This window comes from Sorex araneus, chromosome 1 (assembly GCF_027595985.1).
Source record: "Sorex araneus isolate mSorAra2 chromosome 1, mSorAra2.pri, whole genome shotgun sequence".
Taxonomy (NCBI): Eukaryota; Metazoa; Chordata; class Mammalia; order Eulipotyphla; family Soricidae; genus Sorex; species Sorex araneus.
The window spans coordinates 170,815,033-170,830,249 of NC_073302.1; the positions used below are offsets into that span (position 1 = coordinate 170,815,033).

General features: G+C 36.6%; 1 protein-coding gene across 1 annotated transcript in view; it reads right to left on the bottom strand.

Moving 5' to 3' along the window:
* MCTP1 (multiple C2 and transmembrane domain containing 1) overlaps positions 1 to 15,217 on the bottom strand; it is a 670,427-nt gene that overhangs the window by 188,681 nt on the left and 466,529 nt on the right. The window contains exons 11-14 of the mRNA XM_055131251.1: positions 4,544 to 4,646; positions 2,677 to 2,779; positions 2,207 to 2,308; positions 1,761 to 1,835 (exon numbers count right to left, since the gene is read on the bottom strand). Coding sequence (XP_054987226.1) covers positions 1,761 to 1,835; positions 2,207 to 2,308; positions 2,677 to 2,779; positions 4,544 to 4,646 — 383 coding nt within the window. The remainder of the gene's footprint in view (positions 1 to 1,760; positions 1,836 to 2,206; positions 2,309 to 2,676; positions 2,780 to 4,543; positions 4,647 to 15,217) is intronic.

The window sequence follows — 15,217 nt, forward strand, 5'->3', positions numbered from 1 at the left end:
AATCTCCAGTGGATTAAAAACATTTCTTGCTACTTACATAGTCTTGAACCATAGGTATAATTTCTTAACTCTTAAATATTATTGCAGTTTTAAAGTCTTTTAAATGCTTTTGATTTCATCATATATCAAAGTTCAATGAGTTACTTGGAATGCTTTTATATAGGGTATTAAATAAACCTGTCAAATACTGTTTATGATAAAAACAAACAAAATTTTCTTTTTTACTATTTTAGTAGGGCTCTCTTTCTTATTATATTCTCAGTTTTTAATCTTTATCTCCTTTTCTTTCTCTTTCCCACAATAAATACATTAAATAGTAGCCATATTTTATAATTTCTTTTTCAAAAATTTTAAGTTACAATAAAATTACTGTAAGCAATTTCCTTAAAAAATATTTTATTTGAAAGGGTATGTGAAATTGATTAATTCAATTCCTAAATTTAAGCCAAGGTACGACTACAAGTGTAGGAAGGATAGCCCATAAACTGGATGATAGCTCAAAAATTTCTTACTGCGATGTTAATAATTAGAATAACAGATCTTCAGGCTAACATTTTGCTGCTTCCAAATATACTTCCAGGCTGCTCTGGTATTTTAAATAAGTAGTTATATAAAGTTTATTGAGGACATATGAAAAAATTATGTGTGTATGTGTAAATACAGATTTATGTACTTGCATATAAGTTTTAACAAGTTGCTAAAACTGAAATTCTTTTCAGACAAAGTAAAGTCTTCCTATTTTTTTTTCCTGGTCCCCATTTACCTCCCTTTAAGAGTTACTTTAATCTGTAATTGCAGGAAAATGTAATTTGTGTTTCTATTTACATAGACATTGCATTGGTAACTCATGCATAATGTTTAAACAAGAGAAGATCCCACTGTTTATAGTAAATTACTTGGATTAAAAGCAAAAAATATTTTTAGTCTTCTAATAGCACAGAAAATTATTAAATATTTTAACACACAAATGAGTTCTATAAACTTCACAACCGTAATGAATACATTTTAGTTTAGCTGTGTTAATTGGAAGCAAACATTTTTAAACAGGGAAAGCTCTGTACTCTTCCCTTAAATTGTTATCAAACCTCTTTCAAAACTACAAGCCTAATTATAAGATATCAAGCCTAATTTCAAATTCTTTTCTGATCCAAAAATCAGAGTTCCTGACTTCCTATTGTCTTCACTAAAAATGCCAATAAAAGTTCACTTGGAAAAGATCATAGTCAAAATCTAATTAACAGGAAGGTTTTCCTTAAAAGATAGAGCCCCCTCTCTAGTGGATTAGAGGGAAGAGCTTTCTTGCTGGGCTCGCTTTACACACACCTGCATTATTACCTGTGGGTGGTCTGAACATATATTTGAACCTCAACTTCTGGTGTTCTCATTTACACATTCCATGGCCATCAAATTGCATTTTATGTCCAAAATGATCATTTCTCTGCTAATGCATGAATACGTCGCCATTCTCTGCCGTGCCTGACCATATTCCCTTCCCTCTCTGACCACCCCCGTTCAATTTATTAGTTTGGTATTGTCCTTGTTTGATCTTTAAAGAAAAGGAAGGGAAGAGAGGAAGAGAAAAGGGGGGTGGGGGAAAGGGAAGAAAGCCATTTCGCACAAGCAGACGACCCCAAACCCCCTCGTCTCCCCCCAATCCACACCTCCAAAGTTTATTGGAATTGACTAAGATGCTTCACAGATACAATCAGGTCTTCCCAGAGGGATTAATCTTTCCTTGCCTTTTTTTTTTTTTTTTTTACCTGTTTAGAGAGTCTGTTTTCCTCTTCAATGTACTTCTGTTCTTTGGGTATTAATGTTCGTAAGCTGGCTTTCACCTACACATCAACACATGTGTCTGTTATGAATTCATAGATTACCATTGTTTACAAGCTCTTTTTTTTTCACGCGGTTCAATTTGCAATCATTTCTAAAGTTTCAAAGTGCTGGCTGCCGTGCTCATGAAATATCAATGCCCGCGGTGGCCCCCGCACGCGCGCCCGCGCCTCGCGCCGGCCGGCAGCGGCGGCGGCGGCACCTCGCGGCGGCGGCGGCGGGTGTGTGCCGGGCAGGGGCCGCGCCGAGCCTCCCGGAGACATCAAGGGGGAGAGAAAATGAGGAATGACAGAAATTCTCTACAAATCAGGAACAAAAGCTTTCATGAAACTGAACTCTTTAGCGGTACAAAAAAGCCAAAGTTAAGACTTACAGCATTAAAAATCACATCTATTTCAAGATAGATGACCCCCTTTGTTGGCCCTGTCAGCTGCTTGTTTTTCAAGACGTAGGCTTTCTGTTCACCATTTTGAATCTGCGGGAAAAGGACATGACAGCCGTCTGTCTCGCGGTCTCCGCTGAATACACTCCCCCGCCGACCCCTGACCCCCAGCTGCTGAAACTGACAGAGAACCCAAAACAACTGTGGCAATTCTGACAAGTACCTGTTCATTACCAGGATCAAGTCTGTCAGGAAAAATTAACTATCATGGGACTCAACATGGCCGTGAATTGAGTATGTTAAAATTTTTAGTGTTCCTTATTACAGACCTGGGTTGGAGAAATGACAGATAGAGAGCGGAGCGTGGGCTTTTTTTTTCTTTCCTATCTCTCTCTCTCTCTCTCTCCCCCTTCCTTGAGCAAAAGCAACACAGAGCCAAGTGTCAGGTGAATAAAACTTACAGACAGCAATGGAATAGCAACTTTGCCCAGGAAGTCAGCACTTCGGTCCCGATCTTCATCATACACGGTCACTTCAAGAACCGAATGGATATCTTTAATGTTGCTGCATAATAAATATACACCAGAAGAAAAGGCTCCATCAGTGGTGAACAAGAACCAGAAAAAAAATGCTTTTGAAACTTTAGGTAGCTCCAGCTGATTGTGTGTGTGTGTGTGTGTGAGTTGTGTGTGTGTTTAATGTCTGTTATTTACATAGACAAGATACCTTGCTGTCTGACAGAATTTCCCATAATACACCTTAGTAGACCTTCAGTGATGGTTCTATTATCTGGGACTCTGAATACCATTGTAATTTCAAGTTACAACTTTCTAAAGAAACATGATTCTGGATTCACACAGAATAAGACACCACATAGGAATCACACAAATAATAAGTGGCACTGATGTTTTTAGACTATTTTTCCACTTCTCACTATCCTACTAATTACTATCTTTCTAATATACTACTATAAGGATCAATATCAGCAAGATTCACATTGCATTCTTATATGGTTTTTCTTTTTTTTAATCTTAGGGTATCTCCTTTTTTTGTTTATAGCTCTCACCGAAACTGGGACTTATATTTGTTAGGTTTACATTCAAAATTAACCAACACTGCAAACAGAATGGAGAAATGTAACACTGATAGCTAGTTGTACCACCCTCGGATTTAGAAATTACATAGTGTTCCATTATGTTCCAAAGAGAATGTAAGTTAATAAACAACTGTGTGAGCTCTTCATATTTTTGTTTCTGGTAAATAAGCCACAATTGTTGACAGCATTGATTCTTTGATCAAACCGTTTACCAAGAAAACATGAATTAAGAGAAAATAAAACATGAATAAATTCATTACTAAAAGACCACAACCATATGTGAGAAAAGGCTTTATCAGGGCACAATCAATTAATGGTTTTGATAATAATCAAACCTATTCATTCAATTATGCATCCCAGAAAAAATAATAACACTCTCCTCAGTAGTCTAAGGCATGTAAGTTCGTGATCAGTCTTTCATCTCTTATAAAAATGTGGAATTCCTTTAAGATAAATTGGCCAGATAATTGAAGTTGATTGGTTACTGGCTCTTATGCAGGGGAATTTTTAAGAAATTCATGAGGAATCTAGCAGTTTTTCATATTAAAAAAATAAAAACTGTGTTAGAAACTTTTAAGAAGCACTTCTGTCTGGAGAGTTTTTCTTTGTTCAGAGTTCATTTCTGTAGCCCATTTGGGGAAGAAAAAAAAAAACGTTTAGGAAATAAATACTTTACTGTAGCATAGTCAGCTTTGACAGTGCATGATCCAAAAGGCTGACAAACTTTTTAAAACAAAAGAAAAATTAACTCAAAGAGTGTTTTTGGTAACTAGGACAATACTTAATATTCTTATTGTGCTAAAATGCAACAAACCCAAACTAAAGCATCTGCTGAATTTGAGACGGGATTGTTTGCTGATTTGAGCAATGGAACAAACAGAGCTTTGTCCTCCTTCATGTCAATGCAATTGGAGAGGATTTCAATAGAAAGTATAAAAGGAAGAAGCAGTATGGGCATTCAGTTAATCCTTACTCAGTCAACTCATATGAAAAGCAAAGTTTTTGGGGAAAAATATGAGAACAGGGTGGTGAGGGGGAAATAGCATACTCTTATCCCAGGTTTCACTACCAGGAAGCTAATATGATTATCAAATTCATTGTTGGTATCAAAGGCAGGCCAGATGAATTGAGCAGTTAACCAATTAAGAATTAATACACATACAAATTCTCAAAAAAATAAATACCATTTAATGCCTCTTGCTATAAGTGAGTTCGAAACAATGGCTACTTACAACGTGAAGACTTTGTTCCACTCAGGATTGAGATTTTTGTAGACAGTATGTGTTAGTAGCCTATCATTGTTCAGTTCAACTACACAAAATGGGTCACTTTTACCTGAGAAGAGATTAGGGGGCACATTTTTAGTATAAATAGAATCTAGAGGTTACCATGTCAGGATTCTAATCTACACCATTTCTAAAAATATCATACCAAAAACAAAGAGAAAAGCACACTTCAAAAAAATTAAGAACAACAATAGTTGGAACAAAAGACTAGTTGATGTTAACAACAGTGATTCATAGTAAATTATAACCTGCAAGAAGCAAAAGGGAGGAAATTGTATAGCTGACATAAAAATTTATAATTATTTTTACAAAAGTTATTTTTCCGCCAATTATGAGTGATGTTTGTCCAGCACAAATCCACTTTATTTAATTCTTCAGTGACCATTTGAAAGGTCATTCTATGCAGATATTTGTCCAAACCAACTGACTCACTAGCAACTTGTAATAGAAAATTATATGCAAGTTTATTTTGGACAAACTATTATACTACAGAATTTTAACATTGTAATGGGATTTAATATTGTCTTCTGAAATATCTACAGTATCACCAAAAGGTAAGTTAAATTTGGAACAGGAAAAAATTCTGCCATTTGGAAATTAAGTTCAACAACATATCTGCATGTTAAAGAGCAGTATTTTGGGTACACTAAGAGTAACAAATTATCATCTGTTTACAGTGATTTAATTCTGCCACAGTCAAAGCTTCTCCATTCAGCACTTTAGGAATATCCTCAATATTTTTGTAATGTTATGTCCTGAGTTATAAGAAACCATAAAGTCAGATGCTCTTTGGGGGCAGCATTAATGATATTAGTGCAGCATGTAATTTGTTTGATACCTTATACAAATGACAATGAAATCAATATTTAGACAAAGCTGTCCAGAGGTCATATCTTTTAAACTATAATATTGATTTATACTACATAAGAGGTTAATGTGCATATGATTAACTTTAGTGATAAAGAATAATTGTTTAAATGCATTGTGAATTGTAATCACAATAGTTTATACTTCTTTGAAAGCTAAAATATCATTTAAAATTTTTAATTAAATTTTAATAGGAAGGAATCATTAGCTACTAGTGACAGATGAGCTATGCATTCCCATACAGAGTATTTACTTTCCATATTGTAATTCTTAACATGAACTATATCAACTTTGAGTCACTTTTAATTGAATCCATTATTTTTATATTAAAAAGATTTTTTTTTTTTGCTTTTTGGGTCACACCCAGCGATGCTCAGGGGTTACTCCTGGCTTTGCACTCAGGAATTGCTCCTGGCAGTGCTTGGGGGACCATATGGGATGCCGGGGATCGAACCCAGGTCGGCCGCATATAAGGCAAACGCCCTACCCGCTGTGCTATCGCTCCGGCCCCTATATTAAAAAGATTTTATATATGTGTTAATTCAGGAACCTCACATATCACAGGACAATTGCTTAATTTAACATTAATGTAGTAGTCTCAATTTTTGATTTTGCAAATTGTTTTCAAGGAAAATACAGGAGTGAAAATCTTCAAGATGTGGTGAAAATTATACTTGTGACTCAGCATCTACATGATCTTTCCCTGATCATCTTTTTATTTCTCTTGCCCTGCCTGCAAACACACTCATTTACAACTCAGACACACCATGAAATATACTATTCAAAACAGAATTATATTTTTTATTAAAACACATAGCCATGGATTTTACCAACAATGTATTTCTTTCTCCTAAAATTCATATGCAAGCATAAAAAGTAGATTAAAACAATCTTCAAAACACCATTTATTCTTTTTTTTTTTTTTTTTTTTTTTTTTTTTTTTTTTTTATAGTTTATTTTTAATTAGTGAGTCAACGTGAGGGTACAGTTACAGATTTATACATTTTTGTGCTCATGTTTCTCCCTTACAAAGTTTGATAACCCATCCCTTCACCAGTGCCCATTCTCCACCACCAGTAAACCCAACATCCCACCCCCCCTTCCCAGTCCCGTCTCCCCCCACCCCACACTGCCACTATGGCAGGGTATTCCCTTTTGTTCTCTCTCTCTGATTAGGTGTTGTGGTTTGCAATAAAGGTGTTGAGTGGCCATTGCGTTCAGTCTCTAGTCTATATTTGGCCCGCATCATCTTTCCCCCATATGACCAACAACCACATTTTACTTGCTGTTCCCTTCTCTGAGTTGCCCAGGATGAGAGAACAGCCTCCAAGCCATGGTGACAACCTCCTGGTACTTATTTCTACTATTCTTGGGAAAACACCATTTATTCTTAATATTTATATCATATATCTTCTTTCCATCTTAGTTTTGTGTTGTATAACAATGTCTAAGTACAAGAGCAGAGGACATAAGTTACAATATCCAATAGTTTAGAAAAGAACTGGAGAAATAAAATATATACCTGTAACAATGAGAGTGAAAACTAAAGATATATTTATGACATTTATTTTATGTCAAAAGATAACAATTTTATTTTCACTTTAGATAGAACTTTAGCTTAAATGACTAGGTTTGGGAACATTAACTCAAAGAGAATGCATAATTCTCACATTCTTCCTGGGTCTTCCTCTTAATACAGCACTTTTGGTATTTTGTTCTCTGACTTTCATTTTCTTTATTTCAATTGCTATTCTATTTCAATTGATTCAGCTTAACTTGCCTTTGAATGATCAACAACAAATAATAGAGTATGTTAAAATTATACTGCTTCTCTAATAGCAAAACACAAAGATAAACTCCTGAGATCAGTGTCAATGGGAGAAAATGTATTTGAAACTTACACAAGCAAGGATGAAAGTATTTTCTTAATTTTTCTTTTTCAACAGGAATTACAGTAAGTCACATAAAAGGCTTCCGATAGTTTTAATCGACCCCATGGAAAGTCTCCCAAGTCACCACTTTCTTTGTTACTATATCTTTATTTGCTGACAAAGAAGATCTGAAGTCCGTGATTGGCTAAAAGATCTTAAAGAACAAAATCTGTTCATCTTGATCACTCTAACTTAAGTTATGAACACGAGGCAGTGGGCTATCCTTATTTTTTCACAGTTTCGCTATTTTCCCAGACCATTCAGAGGGAGCAGCAATATATTTGTCATCAATCACATCAATTTACTCTCTCATTCACTTCTTTGCATTAAAAGTGTTAAGGCACTAGAAACATTTCTGCACCATAGGCAGTTTGAGCACCTTCTGAAGTCACTTCTCAATCATTTTACTATTCTAAAATTCCAGTGGTGTACCATCATGGGCAAAAACTACTATTTAACACGGCTTTCATTTATACTGATTTTTCTCTAGCTGAAATCTATTATTCTTGCTGAGTTTACAGTCATCTTTAATAGTAAACTGTGCTCACTGACAAGAACTAATCAATATATATTCTGTCATTTTACCCTTTTTCAAAAACTTATCCTCAAATTTAGTACTTTTGAACTCATCCCATGCCTATAGATGAGAACTCATCCCATCTGTACCATATGGCCTGGAATATGGTTATATAGTCTCATTTCCCATCCCAGACCCTTTAAGCCCCTTACTCTATCACACTGTATGAATTCTCAAATACGTCATGAACTTCCAGAGCTCTGTAGAAGGCAATAAAGCTCAAAGCCAAGCCTTAGTTGGGAGAAAGGACCTAAAATGTGAAGACAAGTAAGATGGCATTGAAATTCACATGGTGACCCCAATCCTTCATTATGCCTGTAACAGTGACAATAATGGTTCCTACCAGAGGTAATAGAAGGGACTAGTAAAATATATAGCATGCTAGCAAGGCATTGTAATAAATAAAAGATTTAAGTAATGCTTTTCAAACAAAAAATTTAAAATACTGAAATGAACTTTAAACCACAAACATAGCCAGAAACAAGTCCCAAACCTAATGTTCTGGTCCTAAGAGTAAGCATATATAAAATATTTACACAAAAATATAGTAACAAAGGGTAATATTGGTGCTGATTATTATGACTGCAAACACTAAGTTTTTAGTTTATAAGACAAATTTGATGACTATTCTAAGGAAAGGTACTTTTGCTACTTCAATTTTGTAGATGAGGGAACCGAGACTGGGCGATTATACAACTCACCAGATCATCTAGGCTGTGAGCACTAGAGGTATTACTTAAAACTCAGGTCCAGCTGACCTTTCTGGTCCTTAATATTCCCCTAAAATGTCTGCTCCCTTTACATAAATAATATTTAAATGTGAGCCTCGAGGCAAAACCTTTTCCAATAACTATGCCATATCAGTGGGTCACACTCGAGACTGATTGGGTAATGCTCTGAGTACAGCTTCTTCCACCTTGTCAAGTAGCAGGCAGTGTTCTATGTGTTGAGGAAACAAATTTGCGTAAAACAGCTTTGTACGCTAATCTTTGTTCACTGAAGTTTTGACTTTTGAAATTATCTTTACAATTTGTCAAAAAGTTTTTATTATCTCAGGGAATAGGATCTTTCATGGTGTGCATATTAGCATCCACAGAATGGGAAGAAACCACACACAATTTGTATCTGTTTGACCATACTGACTGGGAACTCATGACTTTTTAGGGATTGGTATTCCTTTTTATTTTTAATTTTTAAAACATATTTTTAAGACATCATGATTTACAAGTTCCTCATAGGTGAGTTTTAGACATACAATAGTTCAGCACCAGTCCCACCACCAATGTTAACTTCATTTCACCAGTGTCTCCAGATTCCCTCCCATCCCCCAGGCCTTCAGCCTATCACTTTGACAACACATTTTTATGTTGATTCTTATGCTTTGGATGTCCTGTTTCTGGTGTTTTTGACTCCATGGTTTGGGTATACATCCATAGTTACATATCTATACCGTTCCTCTACATTACTTATGTACCCTCGGCCTCAGGATGTCACACCCCATCCCCACATCCACTCTTTATTTCCCACCCACTTTTTTAAAAATCCTGATGTAAGGAAATAGATTTTTGAGGTGAAACATGACAAAAAAGAACATTTCATAGCATTTTAGAAATGGAAAATGCTGAAGGGAAAAAATAGAAAGTAAATCTAGTTGCAATTTTAATTTGTTTATTTTGGGGGAGATCTACCCACAGATACTTATAGGGATTTTAACCAGGCTTGTAGATTCAGTTGCACACAAGGCAAATGCCTCACCTCCTATGACATCTCCCCAGCCCATATTTATAAAGGGAGTGCCAGAAAAGTTCTCAGAGAGAAAGTGACATGTAGGCAAAGAAATGAGTCCAAAGAGTGGGCCTTGCGTTGACTATAGCAACAGATCATGGAAAGGTCAGGTAAGTGGCTGTGTATGATGTATCTAGGAATGTCCGTGTAGCCAGAGTGACTGGAGGAATGCTCAGGAATAAAGGGAAAAGGGATGGATAATGGCAAGGCACAGGAAAGGTAGCAGGTCTTTTTAGGATTGATTTGAATTCTAAATGCTCAGGAATTTGGAAGGGTTTAAGCTAAGGCAGAACATTGTCGGATCACTACTATTTGGATATAAGTTAGAGAGAGTAATGGAGGTGAAAGGGAGAAAATTAAGGGTCTGGACATGGAAAATAAATAATTGAACTTAGCCAAGTGAGGCATGTCTTCCCTCAACATTCTCCCCGCCCCCACCCCATCTCTACCCCCACCAAGAATAAGAAATGTCCAACAAAATGTGCATGGGATGTTTAGAAACAGATGAGAGAAATTAACGTAAGAAGAAAATCAGGCAATTTTCTGTATAAGGTCGTCTTTTCCTTTCAAAAATGATCTATTTTAAAGTTATCATTGGATGCCAACATCAGGTCTTTACGTGGTTATTTTTGACTAATTTAGAAAGTATCCTTCCGCCACTGTATGATTCAAATGTAATTAAAAATTAACAGAATTTCTACTAAAATAATAGTAAATACACAATATTAAATTCTATAAACTTACCACTAAAAAGCACACACCATGGCTTTATTTTTTAAAAGTGGCTATACATAGATAATGTGCTTATCTGCTTTGCTAATGATGCTTTAAACGACTGGCTTTTCAGTTCCTAAATTTTGCAGCCTTGATTATGTGCCACTTAAACAAATGAAAACAATCACAGAAAAACCAGTGATGGACCTAACCATTAATTATCTCCGCAATTATTCCTTCTTTTCATCCTTTTTATCATCCGAGTTAGATACTGGTGATATGCCGCTTAGCTTGCTGACAGGATCTGAGGAACAGGGTCGACTCCAGGATGGCGTGTGGCTCTCGGTAGGCACACGAGACCGTGACATGCTGCAGCGTGGGGTGCTGTCACCCTCGAGAATGATTCTCTCCTGTACCGTATGGCCAGAAGTGCAAGGCATGAAGGCAGCATCCAAAATTAAAGTGTATTTTTGGTGTCATAATTTTTAATTACTTACAAAGCCTAAAATGTATAGGAACACAAAACTGTACAATCTGTTATCTCCTTACTCACTCCTGTCATAAGGCTAAATAAAGTAGACCTGGGCGCTCTCCCTTTACTTCCTTTACCATTTTGGCAAAAAAAGGAAAGTGCCTTTCTCTTCCTTTCATAAAGCAAGAAATTAGAGATCTTGGTCTGTCTGGAAGACAGAAATTGTATCAGAGCTGAGTGGGGAGTGGAGGTCTGGGGGCAGTGGGGTTGATTGCATTCCCCACCATGACAGCTAAAAGAGAGCTTAGCTTTGCTTGAGAACATGGAAATTTTCCAAGTTGACAATTTCCCAAAGGGAGAGATAGGAAAACCTTTTGATACATTTGTTATTTATTGAGTGTGTGCTCTTCTCACCCCAGAATTAGGAATATAATTAAGTTCGAGTCTGCTCTCCAAGTAGGCACAATTTAGCGGGCATGATGGACAAAGAAATACACATTTATAATGCAGGGTTGTGAGTGCTATAATAAAGGTATGCAAAGGTTGCAATAAATGCAATGAGAAGGAAGACATCTTACTATAAACCTAGAACAAGAAGGGAAGGAGGCAAACATTTAGCCCCAGTGGACTTGATCCTGGTGATCGATGGTCCTTCTCTCTTGGTCACCAACAATTCTAGAACTGAAGGGTAATTGTATGAAAAGAAGACGAACAATTTCTGATAAGGAATCTTTAACATCTATATTCTTTTAATAGCGTCTTTAAACACAAAACATATCTATCTATCCAAGACAATATTGCTCCACTCTAGGGTCTTAGTAGTCACAATTGACACTTTTACCCAAATTATAGTGAATACTAAGTATTAATTTTCCCTATATATTTTTATGGGAAAAGAATATATCCCAAGTGCATTAAAATTTGGAAGAGATTCATTTTACCCTAGCTCATAAAATGAAATCTATAACACATTTTAGAGCATAGACTCTATTCAATTTTTCTTATGGTGAAAAGCCATTTCTGTAACAATAAAAACAAACCTCAGATTTGTTGCCAATGGGCATCTTTTGTGACAATCTTCCAAACAGCACTGAGGATTTAATGGCACACGCTCACTGCTAATTCTCCCTCACTCTTCACCCTTGCTCTTGAGGTCATAACATCGACATACTGAGAAAGAACTGTGGGGAAGTCTTGCCCCACCCTGCCTTGCTTGCTCTCTGTTTAACGGACCAGTGGACAACTTCAGATTGTGCAAACTATTGGTGTGAGCATGAAGGCCACTCAAAAGACACTGAATGATATGGTTGCTCTCAGAATACGGAGTCAATCCTGATCCATCAGTAGTAGGCTTTACCCAGGGTCATTCTGTTGCTGAAAAGGAGCACCATTTTCAGAATGTGATGTGTTATAAAAATGTGTGCATGTGTGTCTGTGGTGGGGGAGGGAAGGGCACCAAGAACTCAGTAACTTCCTCTTTGTTGCCAGATCTCTGAAGAGGTGGAGGCTTTCAGGAGCACAGAATACAATTCATACCCCTGGGGGCCTTTTATTTGGGGTCTAACTTGCACAAATTAAGCTCTTTGGTTTAATTTTCTCAGTTGCCAGTTTGAAATGACTATACTTTAATCTTTTTTTTTTTAAATTACAATCAAGGTGGCCATCTGTTCTTCCTACCAACCAGAATTTTAATCGTAACATATAACAATGTTATAGTTGGGGGAATTCCATAGGGTCCACCAGAACAAAGAGCAATGTATGTTGGAGACATCTTCTAATCCTCCCGTTATCACTGGAGATGGGGCTTTGACCTTAATCTTTTTCATCGACTGACCTAAACATATTTTAAACATCTGATTGGTAGAATTACATTAACTGACACTCGTCACTAGGTCCCCACTGGGTCTGATTCTGGGACTGAGTAATAATGATAGGGTTTTTCTTTTCTCATGAAGTCACGAAGCAGGTTTCAGTGTGGCAGGGAAATTGACCCCTTAGAGTTGTGGTTCTTGACTCACTAGGTCTAATACATATTTTATCTTAATAGTTAAAATAGAGTTTACAACACCTTTCTGACTATTCTGACAAAAAAATTGATCACACATGATCTCAAAATTTAATATAATGCCTTAGTCCTATTATAAAAGAGAAATAAAGAGAAATTGTTTGTAATAAAATGACATCTTGAATTGTTTAACAAATAATTACTAATGGTCTACTACTACGTACCTAGTCATATTACAAATAGAGAAATGAGTCTACTTTGTTCCTTTCTATTCCTTTCCTTTCCTTCTCCCCCCTCCTATTTTCCTTTGTTTTTTTGGGCCACACCAGGCTGTGTTTAGGGGTTTACTCCCAGTTCTGTGCTCAGGGATCATTCCTGGAGGGCTTAAGGGTGGGGACTCTGCTTTCTTGGATTTCACTTACATTGAGGAGGGAAAGGAAAAATAACAAACACTGAACATAATAAATCAGTTTATTTCATTCTATGTTAGATAGTGATATATGTCCATGGAAAATAGTGCAGAATAAGAGGTCAGAGAAGTGTCAGGGAGCAGCAGAGTTTATTCATTTAACTGAAGTGGCCAGAGTAAGACTCATGGAGAAGATGAAGGCTGGGAAAGGAAATGAATAAAGTTGGGGCCATTTAGAGGGTAGAGCATTTGCCTTGCACGTGACCGATCCCCAACATTCCACATGGCCCTCTAAACATGAGTGATCCTTGAGTGCAGAGCCAGGAATTAGCCTTAATGCAGCCAGTTGTGATTCCGCACCCTACAAGAAAAGAAATGAAGGCGAAGGACAAGTGTATATCTATAGAAAAGTTGTTCCGGACAAAGAAGAGTTTGGTCAAAAAGTTGGTGTGTTCATAATCCCTGTTTGTAAGGCAGAATAAGTATAGAAGGATTAATGGAATAAATCAGAGAAATATTGAGAATGAAGTATCTTGGAGGCAAACCTGAAGTCTTTGACATTTATTGTGTAAATGGCAGCCACTTGCAAACTTAGAACTTGCTCAGATAATTATCAATTAGATTTTTAAATCTAAACTTATAACTGTGTCTAATCACTCAGGATATAGGAAACTTTTCACTATTTAAGATTGTATAATTTTTTTTTTTGCTTTTTGGGTCATGCCTGGCAATGCACAGGGTTTACTCCTGGCTTTGCACTCAGGAATTACCCCTGGCAGTGCTCAGGGGACCATATGGGATGCTGGGATTCGAACCCGGGTCGGCCGAGTGCAAGGCAAACGCCCTACCCGCTGTGCTATTGGCCCAGCCCCGATTGTATAATATTTTTAAAGTAATTTAGTATATTTGATTCTCAGCCCCTAAATACCACTTTAGTATTCCAAAATTATTTTGGCACCTAAAGTTCTTCTTTAGTATCCAATCCCCCCCTTCCCTATAGAGGGGTAACAGAGTTCCTCCTCTCACTTACAATCTCTGATCTATACCACAGTCCCTAATCATTTTTGATTTCAAGAATTCTTTAAAATTATTGAGGATCTCAAAGAGTTTTTGCTATCAAGAGAATAGGGCTCTCAAAATTTTAGAAATTAAGAATGAGCATATGCAAAACTAGCTGTGCATTCCAAAAAGCAATAAATTCATGACATATTATTACATTAGAGTGACTAAAGGTTTTGCAGCCTTTAAAAGGCATTTTTCACTCATGAGGAAATGAAAAAAGTAGGCAAAATGAAATAAGGATCATATGAAAATAGTTTTGACATCACAGATCCTTAAAAGGGTCCTGTGGGATCCCCACAAGTTCCTGGGCCACATTTTATGAAGCATAACTAAGTGCGGTGGTAATAGCATCCATGGTGAATTTCAAACTCATTTTCTTTGGGATTAAGAACTGGATGCAAAAAGCATTCATCTATAGTACTTTGTATATTCCAGAGTCCTAGAATTCATGCACCTTTTGTATGTTGTACATAATAGGAAGCACAAGTTTTCTGACAGAATAATAGGAAGTAAAATGAAAAAAATCAATAGAATAGAAAAGGAGAGAGGGGAAACTATGGGGCACCTATAAAGTGATTAGAGACTATGAATTAATTGTGTCTAAATACTTAAGAATTTAAGTTATGGTAAAATGTTAAACATGTAGGGGCTGGAGCGATAGCACAGCGAGTAGGGTGTTTGCCTTGCACGCGGCCGACCTGGGTTCGATTCCCAGCATCCCATATGGTCCCCTGAGCACCGCCAGGGGTGATTCCTGAGTGCAGAGCTAGGAGTGACCCCTGTGCATCGCCAGGTGTG